The following is a 26,836-nucleotide window of genomic DNA, read 5'->3' as shown; positions in this document are numbered from 1 at the left end:
TGATGCTTGCATTTCTTCCTGTTACCCTTGATGACTTTTCTGTGTCCAACTTGAAATAAACACGGTAGAAGCCAGTTCAAGAGAGTAGTTCAGTCATTTCTGTGCCAAAATCACTTTTTTCCTCCTATGAGCCTCCCTATACATTCAGGCATTTTTAAATGAAATGATACGGTTGTGCAACCTGCCAAAGTATCTTTTCTCCTGTCAGCATAAAAGTTGTAATTGCAACATACCCCCAAAAAATTTTTTTTATGCATACTCTGGTAGTCAGGGCTAGGCTCACTGAAGGATGTCAAAGCAATCCAGCTGGTGACTTGTTAAGAGTGACAGAAACATCTTGTAAGTGACTAAACAAAATTATGTGAAATTGCTGGTGGAAGAGAAACATTCAACAAACTTTCTCATGGCACCAAATTCCCTTTCTCCCCGCTCTGATACATGACTGGGCTGTCTCAGTGCACTTGAAAAATGGACTTGAAAACTGTATGAGTAGATTCTGTTGAAGAAAATACCTGCAGCTCCATACAAAGCTGAGATAACGTCTCTTCCACTGATAGCTCCTCTAGGGAAAAAACACAAAGAAATAGAACAGGTTTGAGAATAGTAGATGTGAAATGTTAATGTTCTGCCATTTATTCATGTGAGAAATAGGTCATTTGATATTCCTCCCTGACTGACAAGTTTCTGTTTGGATGTGGGCACTCCACAGCCCACCTTATACTGATGCAGGTGCAGGTACCACTTCTGCTTGTGTAGCCTGGACCGCTAAACCTGTAAAAGTTCTGGAATGTTGTTGCCAGAACAAAGACAACATAATTTGGCTTTTTGTTGTCTACCGTCTCTTTTACTAGAAGTTTGTTTATTAACTTTTGGTATTTATGGCCAACTCCAGAGCTGAATGCAAGGTCTCGCCATTGCAAAGTCTGAGCAAATAATGTGCAAGAAATGGTTCTCCTTATTGTGCTACACAGGACTGTGTAAGCGATACCAGATGTCTGCCTAGTAAAAAATTGGGCATATCTGTACTGCCCTGTGGAGTGCGAAGTACTTCACAACTCCTACAGCAAGTGGCAGTGTTTTGATGCAGTCCCGAGAGAATCCAGCGCAGGGACACTCCACTTTAAATGCACCACAGACTATAAGGCAAGGAAGGACATAAATCAACTGTCCAACTTTGGCAGCTTGATTTTGCAGTGTGGAACTTTCTAATAGTATCTGTAAAGAAACAAAGAAGAACAACCAACAGGCCAATCCTGTCCCCAATCCCCAAATGGCTCTTCTTAAATAGTACTAAGGAATGGAAAAAGACAGACTGAGATGGGTAGTGCCTTGAAAAGACCCATCCTCAGCTGGTAAAATTTGGGAAACAATCATTCCCACTTTTAATGTTTAAACTAGGCTATTATTTTTTTTAATATACAACTCAGGGTGTTAGAGAAAATAATTAAGAAAGTCTTCAGAGATTTATAGTCTTGGATTTATCTTAACTATCTTTAGAAACCTGTGATGATATTAATGAGACTAATATAAATGTTTACAACTGAACAAGTCATTACATTCTCCCCCTGGTCAGTGAAGAAAAATGATCAAGTACAAGGTGGAGTTCATGTCATCCCAAGGTAGAAAGCAGTACTTGTCAAATGGGTCTGTTTCTCCCCAGTGATTAAAAGGAGACAGATATAAAAATTTGCTTCATATTCATCACACTGGTTGAAACTTAAACCCCATGATTTTGCTGAGTTTTGCAACAGGCATCAAAAGACTAGCCTTAAAACCAAATCTTCAGTAGACTTTCAGACTGTGAATAAAATGATTCAAATAGCATTCTGCTCAAGAGGCTAAAAAGGGTATTTGCATTTAGCAAATTTGCAAGCATTACAACAAGTACATTTGCAAATTAAGTGCCTACTTCAGTACCAGTAGTCATTTGAAAACCAAGGTAATTGTATTTAGAAAGCCAGTATGTGCTCTGGGGTAGATCTCGAGTTGTGGTCAACCAACCATACATAACTGGTATCTCCCAACCTCTAAGCCTGTCCAGGTGAGACACAAATCATCTATTATATGTTCCTGATAACCACGATGCCTGAAGCATGAGTTTTGTTGCATGTTGGATTCTGTCTGAGAGCTCATGAGTTGCAAATACAAATGATGTAACTTTTTCTCATAGCTGAATTGAATAACACAGTATTCCCACCCTATGAGGTTTAGGCTATTTTGAAAGGAAATAGATGCTGGGAAGCAATACATGAAGTGGAAAATAGGAGCTATGAAGCCCATAAGTGTATAAAGCATAATGTATTATATTTAATAGTTCTTGTATGCAAGCATTATGCAGTGAAACTGGAAAATTATTTTTGCTCCCTTTTTAAATCTGCTGGCTAATGCAATTGATTCTTCTAATATAATTATCTCTACAACATGACAAACTGATAACTTCAAAACCAGTATACAGAAATACAAAGACACAAAAACACAGATGTGAAATCATGAGCCACATTCCTTGAATCCAAAGAAACAGGTGGAAGAGCAGGAATTAGTCAGGGATGCCCTTCATTTTCACAGAAGCTCATGATGTCATTACAAACATGACTAAACACAAATTACAGAGCTCCATCCCAGAAATCCAGTCAGACAGCACTTGCACATTGGACCTAACAGGCCTGACCAGCCAAAAAAAGCTTCTGCCAAAATCAGGAAATCTATTAAACAATTGAATTAGGAAGAGAAGCAGAATCATTTTAAAGAGCAAGTTGTAATTATGTAATTGCAAATTGTAAATGAGGGAGTGTGTTTCAAAAGCATTCATATCACCTTTCAGATTTTTCTTTTCACTTTAAAAAAAATGCTTGCTCAAGAGAAAAAAATATGCTAGAGTCTTCCCCAGATTTCATGACAATTCAGAACTGGAAGTTCAAGTCTTCAAAAAGCAACTGAGGTCAAAAATCACTGAAAGGCAAGTATTTTGAGAAATTTATCAAAACATTTTATACCTACACATCAGGCCACATCTTATAAAAGGATTTGTATAATTTGGGAAGTCAGTCATCTTTAACAGTGTGCTAAAACAAACACTAATCAGAAAACAGTGACAGAAGTCCTCTAAAATCTCTGAACAGCCCAAGAATTTTGGTACTAAAATGTGTGTTGAAAATGCAGCACTATAAAATACTCAGTGATTTTAAATATTTGTTCTCTTACCCAACTTCAGCTGTGGCAAATCAGGAATCTCCTTCATTATGAGGGTGTAGTACATGTGAAGCCCTCTTTGGGCATTCAAGAGCAGAAGACAGAGGTCCTTATGCCATTTGTATGCATGCTGCATGCAGTTTTCAGATGGGACGTAAAAGCTGCCCTGTGTAACAGAAATATCAAGAAAATAAAATAGATGTTAAAATTAATGGTCCCCCTTTGTTCCAGAAATTTCTGCAAAATCCAGTTGTGGGCAGTCTTTCATTTCTAATCAAGCAGTTGGCACCAAAGAGAGATTTTAATCATCCCTACCTCCTAGCCACTTAACTAGCTAGATGTGAAATCATAATAGTACCTCATTCTACATGTACATTTTGCCCAAACCATACCAAAAATCTTAGGTCTCAGCAGTGCTGTCACATGTACAAAGACCCTCGGTCCAAACAGTCCAACAAAGTCCACCTCTGTCCTTCACATGTCCCACTGTGGAGCCAATATCTCCCCACAATATAGATAGTGCTGTGCAAAACACAACCTCTCTACTATAGAGGAGGGGTGGAAATAACTATAAAGATGGCTACATTCACTTTCCTTTCTCCTCATAACCCCTTATTCCCTTCTGCAAGTGTCATACCTTGATGATATCATGATATGCTTTGTTATGTGTATTAGTGAAAAAAATGCAGATGGGATTGCTATCCTATAAACAAGTATGAGACACTCTGTAGTCCAGAATCAATGTCTGGATTAGCATACCTCTTGTGGGAGGACATGTAAATGGACAGATCATAGCATGTTCAATACAAAAATTTCCCAAACAACACATTTACACTTAGAACATAAGCTGAGTTTGCATTAGGGTGCCATAAATCAAAAGTTTTCACTTCTGTCAAAAAATGGTACTTGTACAAATTACTTATATTTGAAATTTTCACTGCTCAGATTTAATATAAAACTATTTACTCAACTGTGGTATTGTGCCCAAGATTTCATGGAGAGTTGCAAGGAGTAATATGACAACTATCAGTAACAGCCCATATTTCTGAGGTCTCTGTATGCATTTTACAGTTTTTATCCAATGATGCAGTAGAAGGGTGTGTGAGCACTTGCAATCAGTGATTATGTCTAGTTATTGTTCCCCCAAACAGGAGTAATTATTTGCATTGCAGGAGAAGAACAGATTATGAAAACAGAGAAGTGAGAAAGCCACCTAAATGCTCTGTACTTGAACTCTGTGAAACATTAAGTAAATTGAGAATACATCTAGATAGGCTATTTATGGCATGTAGGCTTCACAGAGGCACCAGGATAGGAGCCATACTGTTGCATGGATATGGAGAAACATGAACAATTTGCAACTTAGTCCACTGCTGGATAAGTCCATGGATGGGATGAGAATATAACTCCTGTATGCCAACCAGGTACTAATTGCCTTTTTGGACACTGGCAGTCCCAATAGCAGGTCCAGGAGCAACAGTAAAGACTCACCAACCATACACTAGTGCATCTCTTTTATTTGACTTTTGTAAAGATGGTATTTCATGCCTCTTAGCTTGAGCTGGGATATTTCCCTCAGTTTTCTCATGCAAATGTTCAAGATATTAACCAGCATTCTGCAGTAGAAACAAAAGGAACTGCTCATCTTGACCCATAGAGAAACGGCTGATGATAATTGACAGAGTTGGTTGTTCTTGGAAGGTCTCAAAACCTCCAGCCTCAGCATGAATCTGTTTTATTCTCACCATGGAATATAGAAAAAGAGAGGACAAAGAAATGCTGCTAGAAACAATAGAAAATTGAAAGTGGATTTACATGCAATGTCATGAAAAAATGTCCTCTTTTATAATCCATTGCTGATTTTTTTTTTAGGCAAAAATTACTCTGGCATTTAAATGCTACACTGACGAGCAGAAGGAAAAATGTTAGATGATTTCATAGTTCATGTCAATATTATAACATGGTATTGTTGTGCAAGACTACACTTTAATAGGTCTATTTTCAGCCTTTCTTGGCATAGATTAATGTTTAGAACTAAAAGTAAAAAGTAATAGGAAAATACAACTGCAGGTGGGCTCAAAGAATATGTGAATTAAAGATGTTGAAAATCTTTATCAGGCAGCTCTGTTTTAAATTATTTAGTATTCTTATGGTGTTTTTTCAAATTTGACCTCAGCTGAATTAATAAAAATTCTTAGAGACCTGATGGTTAAACTTACTGTAGCACAGTTTAGGAGAGTATACTCTGCAAAGATTTACACAGGGGCAAAACATAGAATGGGGAAAGAACCATTATAAAAAGTTATAAAACCAGCTCATTAAGCATTGTATGTTAGCAACATAACTTGCTCATTATTGTAGAAATTTGGGATCATTTAGGCTGGAACAGACCTCTGGAGATCATCTAGTCCAACTGCCTGCTTAGAACAGGTCTAATCAAATCAAGTTCCTCACTGTTGTGTCCTGATGAGTCCTGAACCTTTCTCCAGAGGTAGATTCCACCACCTCTCTGGGCAACGTGTTCCAGTGTTTTACCACCTTTGTAGTACTTTTTTTAATTTGTATCAAGTCAGAATTTCCCAGGTTTCAACTTGTGTGTGTGTGTGGCCTCTCATCCTATTGCCATGCACCATCAAAAAGAACATGTCTTCATCTTCTCTTTGTTCTTTAATCCAGTAGTTGTAAATGGAAGTAACATTCTCCCTGAATCTTCTCTTCTCCAGAGTGAACAAGACCAGTTTTCTTGACCTGTTCTTGTACATCATGTGCTCTAGTCCCTGAATATGTTGGTGCCTTTTTCTGGACTGGCTCCAGTATGTCCATACATCTCTTGTACTGGGGAACACAGAACTGGACACAGTACTCCAGATGTGTCTCACCAGTGCTGAGGAGAGGGGAAGGATCACCTCCCTCAGACTGCTGACAATGCTCTCAGGGATGCTGCCAGGAGTTCTCTTTTTTGGCTGCAGAGTTACCTATACCAGAGAGCTTGAAATGTATCTGCTTTTGTTAAGAAGGACCTCAATTTTCCTTTCTCTTTTGTAAATACAGGAATGTGAGGAATTTATCTGTGTTGTATCCTCTTTCAAACATTTCTGTCAATTAACCCTACAGATTTACTCAGTATTTCAGGAAATAAATTTGGTTAGTATGAACCCAAAGGACAAAAAAAGATCAGATATTTCTGAAGATCCTTTAAAATTATGTCCCAAACCAATTATTTTCAGAGACACTACCACACAAAAGAAACAGACAACTGAAATCATTGCCCTAATAATCTGTCACTTGAAGATTTTAAATGTCAACCTAAATTTGTTTATTCACTCTAAAGACAACTCTAGGATTGATGTCACTGTGGGGTTTTTTAAATGCACGAGTAGCAAGAGTGTATATATGGGGGACTAGGTTGTTTCTTTATCAACAGAGACAAGTTACCTCCTGATTAATCTTTTCAGAGCTGTAGGATCCTCTGGAATCAGGAGAAGGAGCAGAGACTCTGTCTCCATTTTAACCATACAATTCAGTCTGGGTCCTCATTTTGGAAAATGAGATGCTTTAGGATGGAAGAAGTACAACTAGCAAATGATGCAATACTCCAAAATAATGTTGTTTTTCTGCATAAGTACGATCATACTGACTCTGCTCAAGGTGTTTCTTCTGCTCCCTGCTTAAAGGCATGCCATCTTCTAATATTAACCACTAGGTGAATAAAGACGAAATTGATCTATTTCTCATAGAAAGAAGTTCCAGTTTTATACCTTTCAGTTTAAGAGAAAACATATAAGGACAAAGATTGTCAAATATCTTCACTAAGAAAATTCTGGGCTTTGAGAGAAGGACTCACACATGGAAACTTAGATAACTATTTCTGAGCTATCACCTCTGCTGAGAAATGGGGAACTGATAAAGAAAAAACATATTGCTGGGGAATGACTGTTTTCATCACAAAGCTGAAATCTAAAATCGAGGAACTGAACTGTGGCCACTTTTCCCCATTAATTATGAAGGAAGCACAGGACAACTGACCACATGTTCTACACTGTAGACACATAGAATCAGGAACACTGAGTACAACCACAACAGACAAGTCAAATTTCCTCTAGTATTGCTGGCCATCAAAATGTAAAATATCTTCAAATTACTGTAAGATAGAGATGATATACATATGTGCATAAAGGACTGAAAAGATTGCTCCCAGACCTCCTTTTATTTTTTTACTGTTCCAGCTCTCTGGAAGAAATATCTGTGTCAAATAAAGGTGCTGTGCTTTGAGAATACCATTGCATGAGAGGAACAGCACTGAACAGTGGTAATTCAAGGACTGCCAAACAGGCACAGTCCAACCTGTACTACACATGAGTAAGAGGCCATATCATCAAGTTGAAGCATTTTGATGAAACACTATTAGATGGCAACTGACTTTGAAACCCTGTTGTTTAATGGGAACATCCATCCTAATTTGAAAAATCATCATGTCAAGGTGGAAAGTGAGTGTGATAGAAAAAAGATACCAAGCTCCAAATCTGTGGTCCTTCAGTGACTTAAAGATATTCCTGGTCTCACAGAACTGTTTCTTCTGAAAATTGTCACGCACATACAGGATGCAGAGCAAGACTTAACAGCAATTATTAAACCCACCTCATGGACAGTTTAAGTTAATGTGAACTAAGGTGTTTGCATCCTCATCTGCAGACACCCCATCAGGGCAGGCATCTGTCAGATGATGCCATTATAAACTGCTACAGCTAAATCAGCTTATCTGTCACTGTTCAGTAAGCTGAGACATGTCAATAAATGCCTTCCTTTGGGATGATCTGAAGATGTCAAACCTTCTACATTCACTATTTTAATTGCATCTTCTTTGGTACATTTATTAAGGTGGTTCCCTATTTCATAGGTTATAACCTGAAACAGGAATTCAAGCTACAATACTATCAAATCAAGTTCAGTAACAAACATGGTACATGCTATTCTAAGCAAAAACACTGGCATAAAACTAGTAGTCAGGAAAACCAGTGGCTATGACCCATTAAACAACTACAGAGTGCTCATATCTCTGGGTTTCTTGAATTGGGAGGACAGATAGAAGTTGATTTTTGGTTAAGACAAAAATCCTATTAAAACTAAAGTTCATACTGTAGCTGAAAATCCCAGCTTGCACAAAACATGATGGCTGCCCTGGGCTTCTAATATTCATTGTAAAAGTACATGTTATTTTCCTTTGCAAAGATCCTCATGACCTTTTGAGTTAATTCCTTTGGTCTACTGTTTTTTAATCTCATTAGTTTGTAGATAGACAGATTTTTCGATGCTAGTTGCAAAATGCATCTGCACTGATCTTCTTTTCCCAGACGCTCTCTGTCTGTTAACAGTAGTCTGTCTCTGGCTTCTGCACTTTTCTGTTTCTGAAAATTTTGGGAGCAGATGAATGCCTGACAAATCTTCACTTCAAGATTTACTACCTAAAGGTACTCTGATAGCAAAGATGGATAACAACACAGAAGCTAATAGTACTGACAGCAGAGAAAAGTATGACTTCCATTGTGCCAACATCATCAGAGGCATAATAGATCAAGAAGACCAAGACATGAATGGAAAAAGAGGCAGTCAGGAAAATAATGCAAACAGCAAATAATGCTGATAATTGCATACTCCACAAAGATTCACTTTAAGAATTGTTTTCTTCTATGATATATGATAGGACATCAGTTATATTGATCCCAGATGAAAAAAAAAAAAAAAAAAAAATTTGTCCCATCAGCTGCCAAACGAGATTATTTTCCAGCGCTTATCTGATGAACTCAGCAATGAGATTCCTTTTTACGTTGAGCAAGATATCAGCACAGAGGCAGGCATATTACCAAAATGTACAAGTACTGACCTCAAGAGAAGGAAATGTTTTACCCACTTTGGAAACTGAACTAGTCCTGTGAGTGCTAGCTTTGAAAAGCTGGAGACAGGAGGTTGATAAGTTTGTACCTTTTCTAACCTCCTATAGAAAATTCTCTTTTGTTGTGCTCCCCAAACTATAAGTGAGACATCAAACTGAATCTACTATATTGAAAGTAGAATCATAGAATCATAGTACCATTTAGATTGAAAAAGACCCTTAAGATCATCGAGTCTGACTATAAATCTAACATTGCCAAGTTCACCACTAAACCATGTCCCTAGGCACCACATCTACACATCTTTTAAATACTTCCAGGGATCATGACTCAACCACTTCCCTTGGAAGCCTGTTCCAGTGCTTCATAACACTTCAGTGAAGAATTTTTCCTAATATCCAATCCATACCTCCCCTGCTGCAACTTGAGTCCCTTTACTCATCCTATCACTTGCTACATTGGAAAAGAAACACACCCATCTCACTACAACTTACTTTCAGGTAGTTGCAGAGAGAGATAAGGTCTCCCCTTGTCCTCCTTTTCTCCAGACTAAACAACTCCTGTTCCTTCAGCTGTTCTTCATAAGATTTCTGCTCTAGACCCTTCACCAGCTTTGCTGCCCTTCTTTGGATGCGCTCTAGCATCTTAGTGATTTTTTTTTGTAGGGAGGAGACCCAAACTGAACACAGTAATTGAAGTATGGCCTCATCAGTGCCAAGTACAGGGAGACCATCACTTCCTTAGTCTTACTGGCCACATTATTTCTGATACAATCCACAAAGCTATTGGCCTTCTTGGCCACCTGGACACACTACTGTCAACCCCCTGGTCAAGATCACTGATAAAGATATTAAACAGAACCAGCCCAAATACTGAGCCCTGGGGAACACCACTTGTAACTGGTCTCCAACTGAGTTCAGTTCCACTCACCACCACTCTTTGGGCCTAGACTTCCAGACATTTTTTTACCCAGCAAAGAGTACACCCATCCAAGCCATGATCAGCCGGTTTTCCAGGAAAATGTTGTGAGAAACAATATTAAAGGTTTTAACAAATTTCTGGTCATCCACAGCCTTGCCCTCATTCACCAAGCAGGTCAACTTGTCATAAAAGGAGATACGGCTAGTCAAGATGGACTTGTCTTTCATAAACCCATGCTGACTGAGCCTTATCAGCTGGTTGTCCTGTACATGGTGTGAAGTCCCCCATAAGAACAAGGGATAGCAATTGTGAGACTTCTTCCAGCTACTTGTAGATTATTTTGTCTGCCTCTTCATCTTGGTTGAGTGGCCTATCACAAGCTCCCACCATGATCTCTGCCTTGATGTCTTTTTTCCTGATTCTTACCCATAAACACTCAACCCTTTCATCACCATGATCAAGCTCTAGACAGTCAAAACACTCCCTAACATAGAGGGCTACCCCCACTTCATCTTCTTCCTTGTCTATCCCTTCTGAAGCATCTATTGACATCCATTTCAGCACTGCAGCTGTGTGAGTCATCCTACCATGTTTCCATGATTACAACTGTATCATAGTTTTCCAGCTGCACAGTGGCTTCCATCTCCTCCTGTTTGATGCCCATGCTGTGTGCATTGGTGTAGATGTGCTTCAGCTGGGCTGTTGATCCTGTCACCTTCATTGGGGAGGAAGCCCTAATTCCTATGGAACTGTTCTTAACTGCTTCCATGGTTTCTAACACTCATCAACACTTACATCTTTGTTGCCATGTGGATCTTGGATCTCCATCCCTTATCTCCACTGAAATGGCTAAGGTGCTGGGTCCATTAGTACAGGGACATTTCAAATGTGCTCCAGTGTACTCAGCACATTATGGAGCAGACTGAAGGTCCTCGCTAGCACATAATCCCTCAAACACTGGTGTGCCACTCGTAGGCTTATCTCTAGCAAGCCTGGTTTTATTCCTTTCCCCCTTCAGATCTAGTTTAAAGCTCTTTTCATGAGCCCTGCTACCTCCTGCACAAAAATCCTTTTCTCCCTTTGAGATGGGGGTACCTCATCTGTTGCCAGCAGTCCTGGTGTTGTGTAGACTGAACCATGACCAAAAACCCCAAAATTCTGACAATGACACCAGTCAAGATACAAGGTATTGATCTGCTGGGTCTTCCCATTTCTTCCCTCATCACTCTCTGCAACTAGAAGGATAGAGGAGAATGCTGTTTGTGCTCCTGATCCTTTACCCTGTTGTCCCAAGGCCCTGAAGCCTCTCTTGATTGTCCTTAGACTTCTTATTGAAACTTCAATGCTGCCTACATGAAAAAACCAGTAACAATAATCCAAGGGTTGTAGCAGCATAGGCAGTTTTCTCATCACATCTTTAACCCAGGACCCAGCTAGGCAGCAGACTTCTCTAAGAAGTGGGTCCAGTTGACATATTGGGCCATCTCTTCCCTGCAGAAGAGAGTCTCCTATGACAATGATCCGTCTTTTCTTCTTTATGGAAGTGGGTTTGATGCAGAGCATAGGCTGACTTAACGTTGGAGACACCTCCAACCTAGATGAACCGTCATCCTCGTCACGGTTCAGTTGCACTTGTGGAGCCTCGTACCTATCATGCGAGGGCACCTGGGAAGGTGGGGCAGTCATGGAGCAGACATGCCTGCTGTGCCAGGCAGGAACTTGTTGCCATTGTCTTCTATCCCTTAAGTGACTGCATTCTGCCAGGTGGGGAGAGGATGGGGAACCCTCTGTGTATGTGTCCTGCGGGCCTGGCAGGCCTGTCCCAGGGGAGGCAGGGTGCGGCTCCAGCAGTCTGTCTCCCCCTCGCACTCCCTGACACCCCTCAGCCCCCTCACGCCCTCCCGGAGCTCTGCCCCGACGCGGAGGAGCTCCTCTCCCTGGGCACCTCCCGCGGGTGTGCTCCCTGCTGCCGGCCGGGGCGGCCGTGAGGGCAGGGCCCACCCTGCAGCCTGGCACCGGGCTGGCAGCGTGTTCCCGCCGGAGCTCGGTCTGCGAAGGTGGGTCCGTCACGGTGGGTGCGGAGCTAGAGAGGACTGGGCCTCGTGCCGGGCAGACACCGTTGCTCCCTGGTCGAGCTGGCAGAGTTGCAGAGCCCTTCCCGCACACACTTCTGTGCAAACTGGAGCTGCTTGCTTCAACCACTGAGTAAATGTAAAATACTTCATAGTTACTTGCTTCTCAGTGGCAAAATAAACTAATTTTCCTAGGTTCCAGGTACGAACCTAAATGTACACATTACTACAAAAAGGATATACCACTTATGGTATGTTTGCAGGGTGTCATGAAGAACCATGTACATACTGCCTTAATTCCTCCATTTCTCACTTTATTGCAAAGAGATGACATAAAGAAAAACCTAATCAAATGCCAGATAAAAACAACCGCCTAGTGTTTTGGAAATGGAAATGCTTCTGTTCTATTTGATCATGTTCTGCAAATCTAGATCCCAGCACTAGACCATCATTGCCTCTTGTTCATCTGTCCTTTAAGTAAAATAGCCTACAAAATCAACATCCCCTAAACAAAATAAAAATTCTTGACAATATCCCTGATGAATACATTTAAATAAATCAGCCTTTTAAATAAATAGGTTTCCTGTGTAATGCCCTTTTTAGTTAACAGATTTCTCCTGTAATTATAGTGTATTACTTTATAAATGTACTTTTCCTTTATGACATGGGAAAGGAAAATTACTTGAGAAAAGCAAACACTGTAATTAAATAAGATTCATGCCAATTCATTATTCAGATGCAGAGAACAATTTCTAAATATCCACTTCTAGTGCACTAAATCCATCTGAAATCAAAAGGCATCAATTAGATTTTATGCTTTGTAATATACAATAAGTTGCTTGTATTTGTTTTGTATTAAAGTAATTTCACAAGCTATGATAACTATGTACAATGTTCAACAATGGCAGTAATGGTAAACTAGAACCTCTACATTTAATCTAATTCAAAACAGTATTTCACAATTCAGATTGAAATTCAAATTGCTTGTCAAAAATTTTAAGACACTAAAGAGACATTCCAGACTAAATAGATGAGTTTTGCAGTCCCCAGCAGTATTTCATTTAGCAGACAGTACTAGCCTACCTTGACTATTTCTGGAAAAGATCTAGAGAACTGCTAGAAACAGAGGAATACATCTCAGTATCCCAAGATGAATGCAGTATCTGAGAGTACAGTGTCTGCCCATTCATCTGCATGACCATATGGGTCACCTGATATGTAAATTTTAATATAGCTTCAAACTCACTGACGAAGGAGATTCTTCATCTCTGCTAAGATAAGAGATTTCCTGTTATTTGGTGGTTGGAGATGAAATTGTAGTTATAGCTTGAACAAGCACATTAATGTTTACACTTTATTATTTTTTGAAAAAATAAAGGAGGTTACAAGATAACAACATCTGGTAATTTGGTATATGACTGAAACATATGAGCAGAATAACATTCTTTCACATGTGTAGGAACTCAAGTGACAGAGGGAGATATTTGTATTTCAGAATAAAAAAAAAAACAAAACAAAACAAAAAACAAAACAAAAAAACAAAACAAAACAAACAACAACAAAAAAAAAAACAAACAAACAAACCAAAAAAAAAAAAAAACAAAAACAAAAACCAAGAAGGGAACCAGGAGTTATATCATGAAGCTTATATTTTTCCAGTTATCTTATGCTTGTTAGTTATTTCACAAATATTTGTATCTGCAAAATGTTTTTTAAAAAATCCCAACCAACTAGCAAAACTAACAAAAAAAAATCCCTAATTTATTGGGATCTTTGCATCAGATAACTCTTGTATGGGAATCTGATCTTTTGAACAGCACAACTGGTTGCTGTCCAGAGGACGAAGCAAGTCTCCACTGCAAGAGTCCTTACAGTGATTTTCAGCTGGATCAAGTGAGACTCCCCCAACTGTTCTGCATTCCTCTACCAGCTGGGTTGTGGTCCTGTGTGACCACTCCAGCACATGCATTATCCATTGATATTGAGAATCTTAAACTACATATAAAACATCTCATTAATATCTCAACTGTTTATGAAAGATAGTTCTAGAAAGACATCTGTATGAATACTTCTTGTTGACCATGCACAACTTACCTGTGTTCAATTTGGTCATTTCCGCACAAGGAACCTCCCATGAGAATCTCTGGGACATGCAGATTGGCCACCCAGGATATTTGTCACTATACCAGAGCACAGAAGCTGTACTGGTCAGTTTTTCTAGGAGCTGCTTGGAAGAATCTCTGGGTCTGATCAAAATTCTCACCCAATAAGATTCTACAGCAATGAGTTAATGCTGGTTCTAATTGTTGCCACCTTCTCTCAGGTTGATCCACTGTCTGATCTCATCCATAAAGGCAACAAACTTAGGGGTTCCTGGATCACCAGTGAATTAATACCTAAGTGCACTGAGTGTCCATACAGTCACAACCGTCACATCCTACCATTCCACAACTATAGGATAAACTTAAACTTTGTTTTGATAACAAACTCATTAAATTCATAACTTTTGCCACTGATGATAAAATGCTTTATTTTACAGAAGATGACAAATGGTTTCAGAAGTATAATTTCCAAAAGTTTCATATTGCTTATATTGCAGTTAAGACAGAGACCTCAATAAAAACAGAAGCTCTGCTATATCTAGCCCTCCACAGAGACAAACAGCAAACATAAACTTACTAAATGGCTAAAATTATTTTAGTTTTTCACTTCTGACTTTCATTTCTGTCCCTGCTCTAACCCTGTCTCTTTATTTCTTGATGAGAAACCAATAGTAGACCCACAGATGTTCCCTTTTCACATAAAGAGACACACATGAATATGCATTTTGAGGGAGATATGATATATCCCTCTTAATCAAATCAGTGTTGTGAATGTAAAATGTAAAATCAACAGCTTGGGCAGAGGGCACCAGTGTTGGGAAATGGGCAAGTTCTTACCCCATTTACTGAAACTGGTTACATGACAGAAATTATTTTTATCTTAAAGAGTTTATCATGTAAATATGCTAAATTGAACTCTGAGAGAAGACTGAAGAGGCAAAGGAAGTCTTCTGAGCCCCAAAGCAGTTCCTACGGAAGAAATAACATGAAATCCAAAGGGCAGAAAAGAACTCTAATGATTTAAAATTAAGTACTTTCAATCAGAATGTTTCATCAGAAAAAAAAAAAAAAAAAAAAAAAAAAAAAAAAAAAAAAGAGAGAAAAATCCTGCATTTGTGTTTACTAAGAATATTTTTATAAATAGATATGGTATATATGTATATAAAATACTCTATATGTATACAGACGTGTGTATATATGTGTATTTACATTTCCATTCAGTTACAGAATAAAAAACAAACTGAAACAACATCCTCCCCATTAATTCACTCATCAACAGAAAATAACTTCTCAATCCCTGTGCCAGACAGTGAAAAATTATTGGCAAATCTGAAGCCATACCATAGTGCAAAGACATGAAAGTCCATACTGGCCAACTTGTGGATGCCATTCTGTGGTGACATACTGTTTCTTCTTAGCCTGGTTTCCTCAGAAAATACCACATATTCAGTCATGCTGTCTGTTACACGTCACTCTGCCAGTGCCCCCAGCAATTTTTCTAAATGGTGGCTGAATTGAGCCTTTTTTAAGAGATAGAAAAAAGTCCCCAAGACATTAAATACCTGAATGTGTGGCGAACATGTGCAGCCAAGAAAGAAAGGGGTCTTTAAATATTTGTCCAACAGAAACTCTGTAGACTACACATAACAGGCATGGTATACAAACCTTGATCTTACCTCGTGGAAAACCAGTACATCTCTGTGTTCTCCATCTGTCAGCAGTAGATCTGTGAACACAGATCTTTCTCAAGGGATGGGTGACAATCACATAAGCCATCTCCTATAAACCTCATTCCTCTAATATCCACTAACATGAAGACAACATGATTATGGAAGAAAGAGTTATGGAAAAGTGAGAAAATTAAGTACTTTCCATCAAACAAAGTGAAATCTAGAACCAAATGTGTAAGAGAAACAGATATATTGGACAAGGATGAACTTGAATGTGCATATTCTATCAACTTAATAAATTGCCTTTCTTGTATTGATTTACTAGTCTGCCATATGATATGATAGTTTATTACCCAAAAGTCTAAAAGGAAAGAAAAATAAAATCATTATATTTGCCTTTGATTTATATGACACTAATAACACCAACCAAAAGTGTCAATAAAGTATATCAGTTAGAAAGACATTGACAATATATGGAACTATTTATGATTTGCCTCTCACTAAATCCATTATATAAGAAAACATAGGTTGGTATTTCATAAATACAAGACACAATTTGACATTTATATTAACTCTTAAAGTTAGAGTTACTTTGTCAAAACCACTGGAATGATAATGTAGTAGAAAAAAACATCTGAAATCAGAGTCAGATCTAGTGATAATTTACACTTTGTACAAAATTAGCAGGAGGAATGTATTTGACTTGAGATCCTTGAAAGACAGGAACAATCAGACTTGAAAAAGAGCTATCATCTGATTAGGTAGAAGAGAATTATCCTGGTCAGCGGTTTCAATACTGTAAGTTACTGTTCAAAACACAAGTTCTAAATTTCTTAACTATAAGTGGCTGAGAAAGAAGAAGTAGCCGATAAAGCATTTGATAGGAAATTATCTGCTTAAAAATACCATTCTAGTAAAATGAAAATTCTTCACAGATCACATTGATTTCCCCTAAAGTTCTAGGAAGAATATCTGGTAAAACACTGACAAAATTCCACATGTCTCATACTGACACTCTTAGAACAAATAATTTTGATTTTTCATTTCAAATAAAATTTCTGTTTTTGTTTTTTTTTTTTTTCATTTTCTTATTTGTCAAGATCATGTTCAGATAGCAACATATCATACAGTTAAAAGGTTCAAAACAAAATTAAAAGCTCTCTTCCAAGCATGGGTGCTTTGGTTTGTTGTAGTGTTTTTCCAGATTATTTTGGGGGGAACATTTCATAATTTTTAAATTTCTATTCAATAGAAATTAAGTCAAATTCTGAAATCTCCTCTGCTTGTCTGAAGTCTATTTCCCACATCACTTTGAAAACTGAACCTACTGTCTGGAGGTCAAGTTACATCCTAAATATTATCACAAATATCTACAATGATGATGGCTCTTCATGTAAAAACACACATAGGGATTCGATAGAAGTCTTTAAACAATTCCGATGATGATTAAAAAGAAGGGGAAAAATTCTATTTCATCCATCTGATCTCTAGGGTTATACATCACCATCGAGAAAATTAAAGCCATAAAAACATTTCTTTAGCAATAAATTAAGCACTGGGTAGACGTCTCATGAAAGTTAGAGCAGGTGTCTGACAGGAGGCATACTTCTTCCAAGATGAGCACTGAATCATCTGGCACAAGAAAAGACACATGCTTTCCTTTCCCTCTGTTGGATATATGTATGAAAATGACACATATTAGTCCATATCTTCATCTTGTTATTATTAAGAGTCTGCGTAGGGAACATTCACAAAGCACACTGAAGTATCCTTTAGCTAAGAGATGATACAACAATATGGAATAATTATATTATGGGGAAAACCAGTGGTTGATTTTCAAACTGTTTTAAAATAACTGTTTATGAAAAAAGGGACAAGCTTAGATGCATAGATAGATAGGCAGACATATATATATAAAAAGCTGGTCCTTTTATGTAATTTTAAGTTTAATATTTACAAACACACACACATATATGGTGTAAATTCTGACCTCCTAAACAAAATAACAGAGTGGAGACATCAAAAAAGGCTTTAGTATAATGTCCTTTCTGATTAAAGAGAGTCCGTGCTGCTTACTCACAGATAAGGAAAGCAAATCCATTTCTGTTGCTGTGATCAAACAAGGACCCCTGAGCTGAAAACTGCCTTGTTATTACACATCGCTGCAGGCAGCAGGAATAAAACCAGTAAAGTTTCAAAAAGACACTTGTTAACATTTTTTTGTCACTCCCACCTGTATGTACACTCTCACACAAATAGAAGGAAATCCTGCTCAGTGGTGTAATGCAATTGTACCGTTAGAATTGACATTCAGGACAACAGAAAATATCAGAAATGTTTTGATTCAACTTTTATAGATAGTGACAGGGAAGGAGATGTTCAGCTGCTGCTCTGGCTGGAGTGTATCCCGTTTATGTTATGTAATAAATCAGGTTAGCAGCTGGCGGACGAATTTGTCTCTTTGAATTAATACTATGTACTGTCTGATATTAAATACATTAATAATTAATTAAATAAATAAATACATGCTTCCCAGGATTTTATAACATCCTAATAGTTTTGTTTTAAAAAGCTTGCAATTAATTACATAAATGGCAATGATAAAAGTTCTAATACGTCTGAATTTGCTCACATAGGAACGGTGACATTAGTATCTAACAAAACTTCTATATTTGGACTCTAAACACATGCAGCTCAGCTTATCACCCTGGACTCCCTTCCTAGAACATAGAGAGAAACAGGCATTTTCAGAACACAGTTCATCCCCTCTACTTCAGATGTTGATGTTATAAAGCATTATTTCCTAGAAATGATTCTTTCTTTCCACAGATTGCACATGAAGGAAAATTAAACTAGAAGCTTGAATGCAGACAATTCAGAGATGGGCAGAGAAGTTACACCCCAGTGCTTACTAAAAAAAAAAAAAAAAAAAAAAAAAAAAAAAAAAAAAATGTAAAGTAATTAATTCGTACAGCTTTGAACTGTCCTTTCCTAGTGTACGGTGACGTTTTAGGGCTTAGAGATAACAGAGCTTCTAATTTAATTTACTTTTTTAGTTCCCGGCTGTTAGATCAAGAATCAGGATTTAATTGGGGGGTTTATATTTATGTCAGACTGGAAATACCGAAATATCAATGCCAATAAAAGCAACACACAAGGATTAATAGGCTCTGCTTTTATATGGTGGTTGTCATAAAATCTAAAGTGCATCATAAATAAGTCAGTACCATTTTCTGTGTTTTACATTTGAGAAAACTAATGCTCAGAAAGATCATCTGAGCAACTTTTTCCAGGTACAGGGAGAGGAAAAGAACTGCAAGGCATCCTGAATTTGAATAGATTTTTTCTTCCCTCAAACAGCACAAATGTTTCAGACATAATGATTTGGATTCTTCATCCAGCAGTAGCTGATGGCTCCAAGGAGCTGACGACCAGTCCCAGAGCATATTTGGGTCTAGTGTGAGCTTGGAAATCCCCTAACTTAGACAAAAAGCAGAAACTGGAGGGACCTGAGATGGAAGTGGTGTGTAGGGAAATTAAGGTTCCATCTTGTGTTGTCCTTACAGTGTTCGCTGCAGGAGTGTATGGTCATGGCTGATACAAGAGCCAACCAAAGATACTTTGCCAGAGCATGTGGGCTAGTTTGGACCTAGCAAATAAATTAGTTAAAAGTCATTCTCTTGCAGATGCCATTTTGCTCGCAGTGTTTGGCACAATATGGTATCAAACACAGTGAACTTCTATCATACTGCACGCACCAAACTACTCGGCTCATTGTTGCTTTCTGATGCACAGATCCAGAGCAAATGGTCACTCTTAAATGCTCTTTATTTAATAAAAGCAACAGTGAGGACCACAGCTTCCTATTTAGAAATGCCAGGCTCTATTAAATACTGCCAGTCACTGCCAGAGAGAAAGTGACTTCAGGCTTGGATCTCTTCACATATGACTAGAGCTACAGAAATAATTGATTTTACAGTTCAGTGCCCAAACTAGGAAAAAAAGAACATGTCAGGTCAACTTAGACAGAAAGTATTTCCTTGTTCTGAGTAAATGAAAAACCCTTCTTTTTTCTTTTTCTTTTTTTTTTTTTTTTTTTAAAAAAGACATTTTTAATAGTGATTGCAAGTTATCTAATTACTGTTGTTTCTTATTTCAAGATTTGTCACTTAAGCACTGTAACAGACATAGCACACCCTCTTAATGAGCTACAGATACAAATTAAATCTCATCTGTACATTGGGAAGCTAGGTAAATTGCCATGTGCTGAATCTTGTAACATAACACAGGATATCATAACAATTTTTTAAGCTGCATAAGAATAAGTAGCAGACTGTAGACAGGATATTCATATGGAAAATATATTCCAATTTACTATAATACATGCCTTCTTCTGAGTTTCTCACAAAGTTACTGGACTGAACTCAGTGATTGTATCACCCCTTCCTATCTCTGAACACAGTATTTGGTCTCTCCTGGTTGTTAGGAAAATGGCATACCAATGGGCTACAACATATGAGGAGAAATAGGCTGACACTGCATCCTCTGCATATCATTCATGTTTGAGAAATAACCAAAGTTGCACTGCACTTGTCCCACTGCTACTCCATTTGGGCTTTCTCTAATTTGCTTCTTCTTTTGCCCTGCCAAAATGTTCACATAAATTACTTCAAAATTCAATATCGCAGTGATCAAACATTTGATGAGTCCTATTTTTAAGGTGGAATATTATCACTGGAATCAGAGGAAGAGGATCCTGACTGATACCCTAACATTAAACACAGGATCAATGCAGTGGTCTCATTAAAGAAATTTACCTGTAACAACCAAGCTTGATTTGCTTATGCAGCAGATCATGACAATGAAAACTTGTCCTGGGATCAGTGAAATTTCCCATCCAACTGTGCTTATGTTGTGTGAAGACATTGAGAAAGTAGGACATGAAGCTGCCATTTTAAGGTTAAAAAGCCCATCCACTTTGCATCCTGCTACTCTCTTAAAATAAAACTATAGTCAGCTATAAATATGTCCATATGTGGAGGAAGAGTTAATTACCTCAAACACTGGAGCACCAACTTGTCATAAGATAAAGAATGGATATTTAATGTTATTGCAGGCTGAAAAAAGTTTATTTTGAAGACTGTTCCAAATCTGGAGGTTGAATAAAAGATATCAGCCATGAAGTTCTGGTATTGATGACCCTGATGGTACACAAATCATGCTCGAGTTAATATTACAGTGCAAAAATTTGACTTAAAGAGGTGTATTTGAATTGAAAACTGAGTTCATTGGTGCAGCCTATTGACTATACACCAGCATTACCTATGAGGTGAGCAGAGGGAAAGAGAGTCCATAGCTAGCAAGTGGGGAATTTGTGACAAAGTGGACATGGATCCTGATCTATGGGGAAGGAGGAGAAATTAGATGGAGACATAAGACTGGAGTCTTCATTTGTAAAATGTGTAATATTTTATTTCTATAATGAGCACTGCATTGCTGGATACTCCAAGAAGCAGTATTTGCTTCTGTATCTCCTCTTTCATGACTGGTGCAAGACTTACAGGTAGAAATATGATTTGATTCTCAGATATTGAGATGAGCACATTTGACATTTGTGCAGAAGGAAAGATACAAAGTCAAAGACAGAGATCCTTTTATCCAAAGAAAGGAATATTTAAAGAACCAGGCAGGACAAAAATGCAGAAAGGATACTAAAAAGATTATCAAAAAGCATGTCCCACTTAAATGAGGGATGAATTTCCTCATTGCCAGTTTACATTTTGTAGAAAAGGCCTTTATGAGTTTTGATGACGCTACAAGCAAAATCTGAGGATCATTATGAAAGCATCATGCGATATAAAATAAGAGATATTTCCTTTTCTTGGAGAACATGGAATTCAAAGAGGCTGGACAAAAAAAAAAAAAAAAAAAAAAGTAAACAAAACAGGAAAGACAAAACAGTGTCTCTCTGCATTACAACATATGTCTATATTCCCTATGAATCTTAATGGCCTGAGCCTGTGCTCTAATCAATACCCACTGGTATTTGCTGTGGAGAACATGTATCTACTCTCTTGCAACATGGCATGGTGGCACCAAGAAGGCTTGTGAATTATTTTAATAGAAAGGGTATAGGGACATGAGCCTCTTGGGATTTGTGATATGTTGTCATTCCTGCCTATGAACAGGATGTTTATGAATTGCACCATTTGCTTTTCAGACTACTGCAGGTTGACAAGATCACCTTGAGTCCTGTCATTCTACTCCCACTGGGTTGGCTTATGATGTGACTTTTACAATAGATATTATCTGAAAACAGCTTCCCAGTGGGTCATTTTAGTTATTGATCACACAGAGTCTCATAGGAAAGAAGTGATATGGCACCAACCATGCCCACCAATATCTGTTTATTTGAGAGCTGTGTCCAGAATTCAGTGTAGATATCTGTATAATAAGAGCAGTTGCTGCATCCTGGTTAATTAACTATGTCTTCACAAATGGAGATAAAAATCAGAACAATCATAACATTATTTCTGAACTCTTCCTCAGCTTGGTAAATTTAAACATTAACAACACTGTCAAACAATTGCTAAAGAGGAAATATTTAGTTGTCTTTTGGCAGTGACAAATTACTTCAACCTTTATGGGTTCATTTTTTAAGAAGTTTGACATTTTGTTACTAAGGCAGGTTTTCTTCTTTTATTGTTTCTTTCAGTCTGTTACACAGCCACAGTGTTACCAAGTAGGTTCGTATGAGTCATATGCAGGTGGGAAGAAATCATGCCTCTATTGATAGCACTATTATTTTTTGATTATTATTTGCAAATGTTCTTGTATATCCCTGTCTTTCCGCTTTGTTCATGATTGACTTCTTGTTTTTTTCCCAAAGATGTGAACAAAGTATCCTGATTTGTACAGGCTCTGTCAACTGGATCAGATCACAAGTCCAACAAGTCTTGTATTTTGCAACCGATTGTAGCTAAGTATCAAATACTCACCGAGGAGACAGAAGTAAACAAATAAAAGAAAATTCAAACCTAAACTCTGACAACTTCAGAAATTGCATGCCTTCAGGAAAAATCTCCCTCAAATTGCCCAAATCCTGGTTTATGCCACAGCCCTCACTTTTCTGAACAAGAACTGTAGGAATTGTCAGTGCTGTCATTTTGCACATTTGTGGAAAATCCTACAAAGTTCACAGAAGAACCTTCTGGCAATGTGTTACACTATCTTATGGTCTATAAAAATGGAGAAGAAAAAGAATCCTTTTACTTGTTATAAATATGATATATTTCAGGTTACCTGAATTTTGTCCATTATTTTATTGTGAAAATTAATCAACAGAATATTTCTTGCAAGATTCTACTCCAAGTTTTGTTGTAAAACCAAGTGAGACAAATCAACTTCTATTCCTTCCCCAGTTTCTTTACTGAAGATAATTTTGTGGCTTGGAGAGTTCCATCACTCAGAAAATTAAAGTTTTCAAAGTGACCAAGTGAGATCCATTAGATTTTTCTCTTAGCAATGTTTCAAAACCTGTTTTGTTTTGTTTTTCTGAAGTATTACCTTACTTCGACCAATCACACCCTAAAATAATAATTTACAGCCCTTGTTACAGGCACCTTTCTTCTTGCAAACAATTGGTCTGCACAAGAAATTCTCTGCTTTGGCCTAAGTGCTATAATGCTTGTTAGCTTTCTTTGATGTGGGGGGATGTGGTTTCTGTCTTTTGCTGCCAGGAAACAGCTCAATGTCTAATGCTGTCATTATGCTGCATTCCTGAAGTCTTCCCTTATGACACTCTCAGGCAATGAATCATTTATAGCTCTTTGACATACATGCAAGCATACTTCAAATTGCAAAGCCAATTATAAAAAAAATGTTAGTCCTTTCTACCACTTCAGAAATCCACAATTTATATTTTAACACTGAAACAGAAGTAATGGCTAATCAGAAACTTTTCTGGGTAGGTTACTTTAAGGCAATTATATTAATTTGCTATAATTTATTGCAACAAAATGGGGAAATTCTGAATAGTTGGAGCTGTATAAATTTGCATAAGTATTACATTTTCACAGGTTCGTTTTCTTAGCCCAGTAGATACCTCCTGTATTATGCATAGTACATGTACCAGCCCTCAAGTAATTTACACTCAAAGATAGACAATCAAATTTCATGAGCCATGAGTAGCTTACCATTATTATGCAGGCCATCATTTTATGGTTTTAAATAAAATACTTCTATTAAGTTCAGTAGAGGAGAAAGAAGATTTGACTGATAGGTCTGGAGCATAAAACTGTATTTGTTTACAAAAGAAACAGAATACTTAGAGAAGAAAGAGTGCTTTATCACCCCCAGTAACACGACTTAATGCTGCTTTGGAGGTACCCCTCTGTCCTGTTCAGGCTTTCACCCATGTTTCTCATCAGCCAACTGTATACCAGTGCAAGGTAGACCTAATTCCAACAGAGATGTTGCAGGTTGCTTCAAGACCTAACAAAAACTTGTGAGACAATGAGGACTTTTTGTCTGTATCATCAAAGAGCAGACATACAGTGCCTTCAAATGACTTTATGGCTTTCTCTTGCACATGGAAGGAGTTTGGGAAAATCTTGGGAGACCTCACTATAGCCTTTCAATACTTAATGGGGGGTTGTGAGAAAGATGGGGACAGACTTTTTAATAGTGACTGTAGCAATAGGACAAGGTGTAATGGTTTTAAACTAAAAGAGGATAGATTCAGACTAGTTATAAAGAAGACATTTTTTATGATGAGGGCGGTGAAACACTGGAACAGGTTGCCCAGAGAGATGGTAGATGCCCCATCCCTGGAAACATTCAAGGTCAGGTTGGACAGGGCTCTGAGCAACCTGATCTATTTGAAGATGTCCCTGCTCATTGCAGGGGGGTTGGACTAGATGACCTTTAAAGGTCCATTCTAGCCCAAACTATTATATGAACATGACAAGAAGGAAAAGTGATGGGAATAGGCCGTTGGCCTTATCTGATTTGCTAGAAACGAGACATTACAGATGAATGATACTGCAGCTCTTTCATGCTTCACAACACTCCCAGCTATCCTGGGATAACAGAGTGAGTGAATGCACAGACAGAATCAATGCATCAGACGTTATTTAAATACCATACTATCAAGCTGGGAACAACAGAAGTAAATACTATTGTAAAACTATACTGACTGAAAGCTTGATTTCTTAAGGTTTATGCCAGTGAAAGAAGCAACAGAAGCTCATATGCATCTGACCATGTCTAGCTTACCCTAAACAGATATTTAGACCCAGATTTTCACCCAAATACTCATATGTCTAACTGTCTGAATACTCACACACCTTTCTTGGTTATGTAAAGAGCTTCCTTGAACCATCACCCAATTCTGCCCCGAATTATTTTTTTTTTGCTGCTCATCAAAACACTCCAGTGCAGACTCTGAACACATGATTAAGTAAAATCAATTTTAGGAGAAGTTATTCTTGCAATGAGAAACTTCTAAAATTATTCTTAGCTTGCCATGAAGCTTCAAAAAATGTTTTATCTATATTGGCTAAACTTTTATCTAGTGTTATTCACCTCTGTCTGGCAATATTTTTGAGAATCGTAACACATTGACCCATCTCTATTCTCTTAGCCCATTTTTTTTCTGTTTGTCAGGCTGCTGAAACTTGTCTGATCCTCAGAGAACTTGTGAGATCATTGGAGCAGGGGCAGTCATTTGTGCACAAGCAGATGTCACGGGGACTGAGCTTCTAAATGTTTATCCCGAGCACTGAACAAAACCTTATAATTCGTATTCGCTGTGAAAATGATTCTTGGGTCATTATGACAGGCATGATGGCTATGAACAGAGGTACGGGCTGTAGCTGCCACTTGAAGATTTGTTTCCACAAGAGAAGACAAAGTGGTTGGAAAAAGAGGGAATCTCTTTTCTCATTCCCTAGTCCCTGAGCTGCTGTCTGGGACACCTGCCAATAGCAAAGGGTTAGCTTCCAGATGATGGATCTCAACTGTGCTGTTGTTGGCATCTGTGCTTCTGTTGGAAATGCCATCAGCTTGGAAGCTGTGAGAGTTGATCAGGTCTCCTTTCAAGAACTCTCTCACCATCAGTCAGTGGGAATTATCGTAGTGTTCTTTAGGGCATATGAAGATAATTTTTCAACAAAGTATCACTGGAAAAAAAAATACTGAGAAGAAAGAAAAACTGAATCATAAAGCACTCTATCAAAAGGTAGAGAGCAGCCAAGTCCACTTCCTAAAGTGAAGAGCAGAAAGGCTGTTCCTGCTGCTCATGCACTCCATTTCAGAGAAGAAATAAAAAAAAACACCTGTCCCAAGCCTACTCCTATAAAATTCCTCAAAAATCAATGCTAAAATCTGTAGAAAGGGAAAATTTTAATTGAAAGAATGTCATTCAAGAGAATGAGTGTATAAACTATATCAGTGAATTTCAGCCCCAAAGTGAGAAGTTATGGTGATGGGAGCCAAAGAATTTCTTCAGTATATAACTGTAATAGTAGATGTGAAAGAGAAATAAATTCTCCATGATCAGTTTGTCTTTTACCACTCTACTTACAACTACTCTAAATTAGGCATAAAAAACTTTTCAATTATGCAAGTCTAGGTGTGATTGCCTTTGTCACAGTGAAACAGGGAGATTTCTAAAGAGAATTAAGGAGTCTGATTATTTCCAATACATAAGCAATGCAAAAAAATAGCAAAAAAATAAATATGAAAAGTGGAACTTCCTATGCAAATTCTACTGATTTTCAAAAGGAACCAATTATCAGTCCAACATGAGCAATTCCTGAGGATTTTCTCCAGAGACTCCATCACCATCCTTTCTGGAGGCTCACAAGTATCTCCAGATGATTTAATGAAATTTCAATTGAATACTCACAGTGAAAAGATTGCAAAGATTTTTCAACATCATGGTTTAGGCCTAATCCCAAATTAAGATCAGTTTTGAACTCTATCATAATGCA

The 26,836-nt window shown here is 37.8% G+C and overlaps 1 protein-coding gene across 2 annotated transcripts in view; it reads right to left on the bottom strand.

Annotated features, from left to right (window-relative positions):
* The window catches only part of FAM135B (family with sequence similarity 135 member B), a 220,671-nt gene that overhangs the window by 27,417 nt on the left and 166,418 nt on the right, over positions 1-26,836 (bottom strand). For both annotated transcript variants that reach the window (XM_033011811.2, XM_033011810.2), the window contains exons 8-9: positions 3,202-3,355; positions 513-562 (exon numbers count right to left, since the gene is read on the bottom strand). In XM_033011811.2, coding sequence (XP_032867702.2) covers positions 513-562; positions 3,202-3,355 — 204 coding nt within the window. The remainder of the gene's footprint in view (positions 1-512; positions 563-3,201; positions 3,356-26,836) is intronic.

Source organism: Tyto alba, unplaced genomic scaffold (genome assembly GCF_018691265.1).
Source record: "Tyto alba isolate M040663 unplaced genomic scaffold, T.alba_DEE_v4.0 Super-Scaffold_9, whole genome shotgun sequence".
NCBI lineage: Eukaryota > Metazoa > Chordata > Aves > Strigiformes > Tytonidae > Tyto > Tyto alba.
This window is presented reverse-complemented; position numbering and strand designations above follow the sequence as displayed.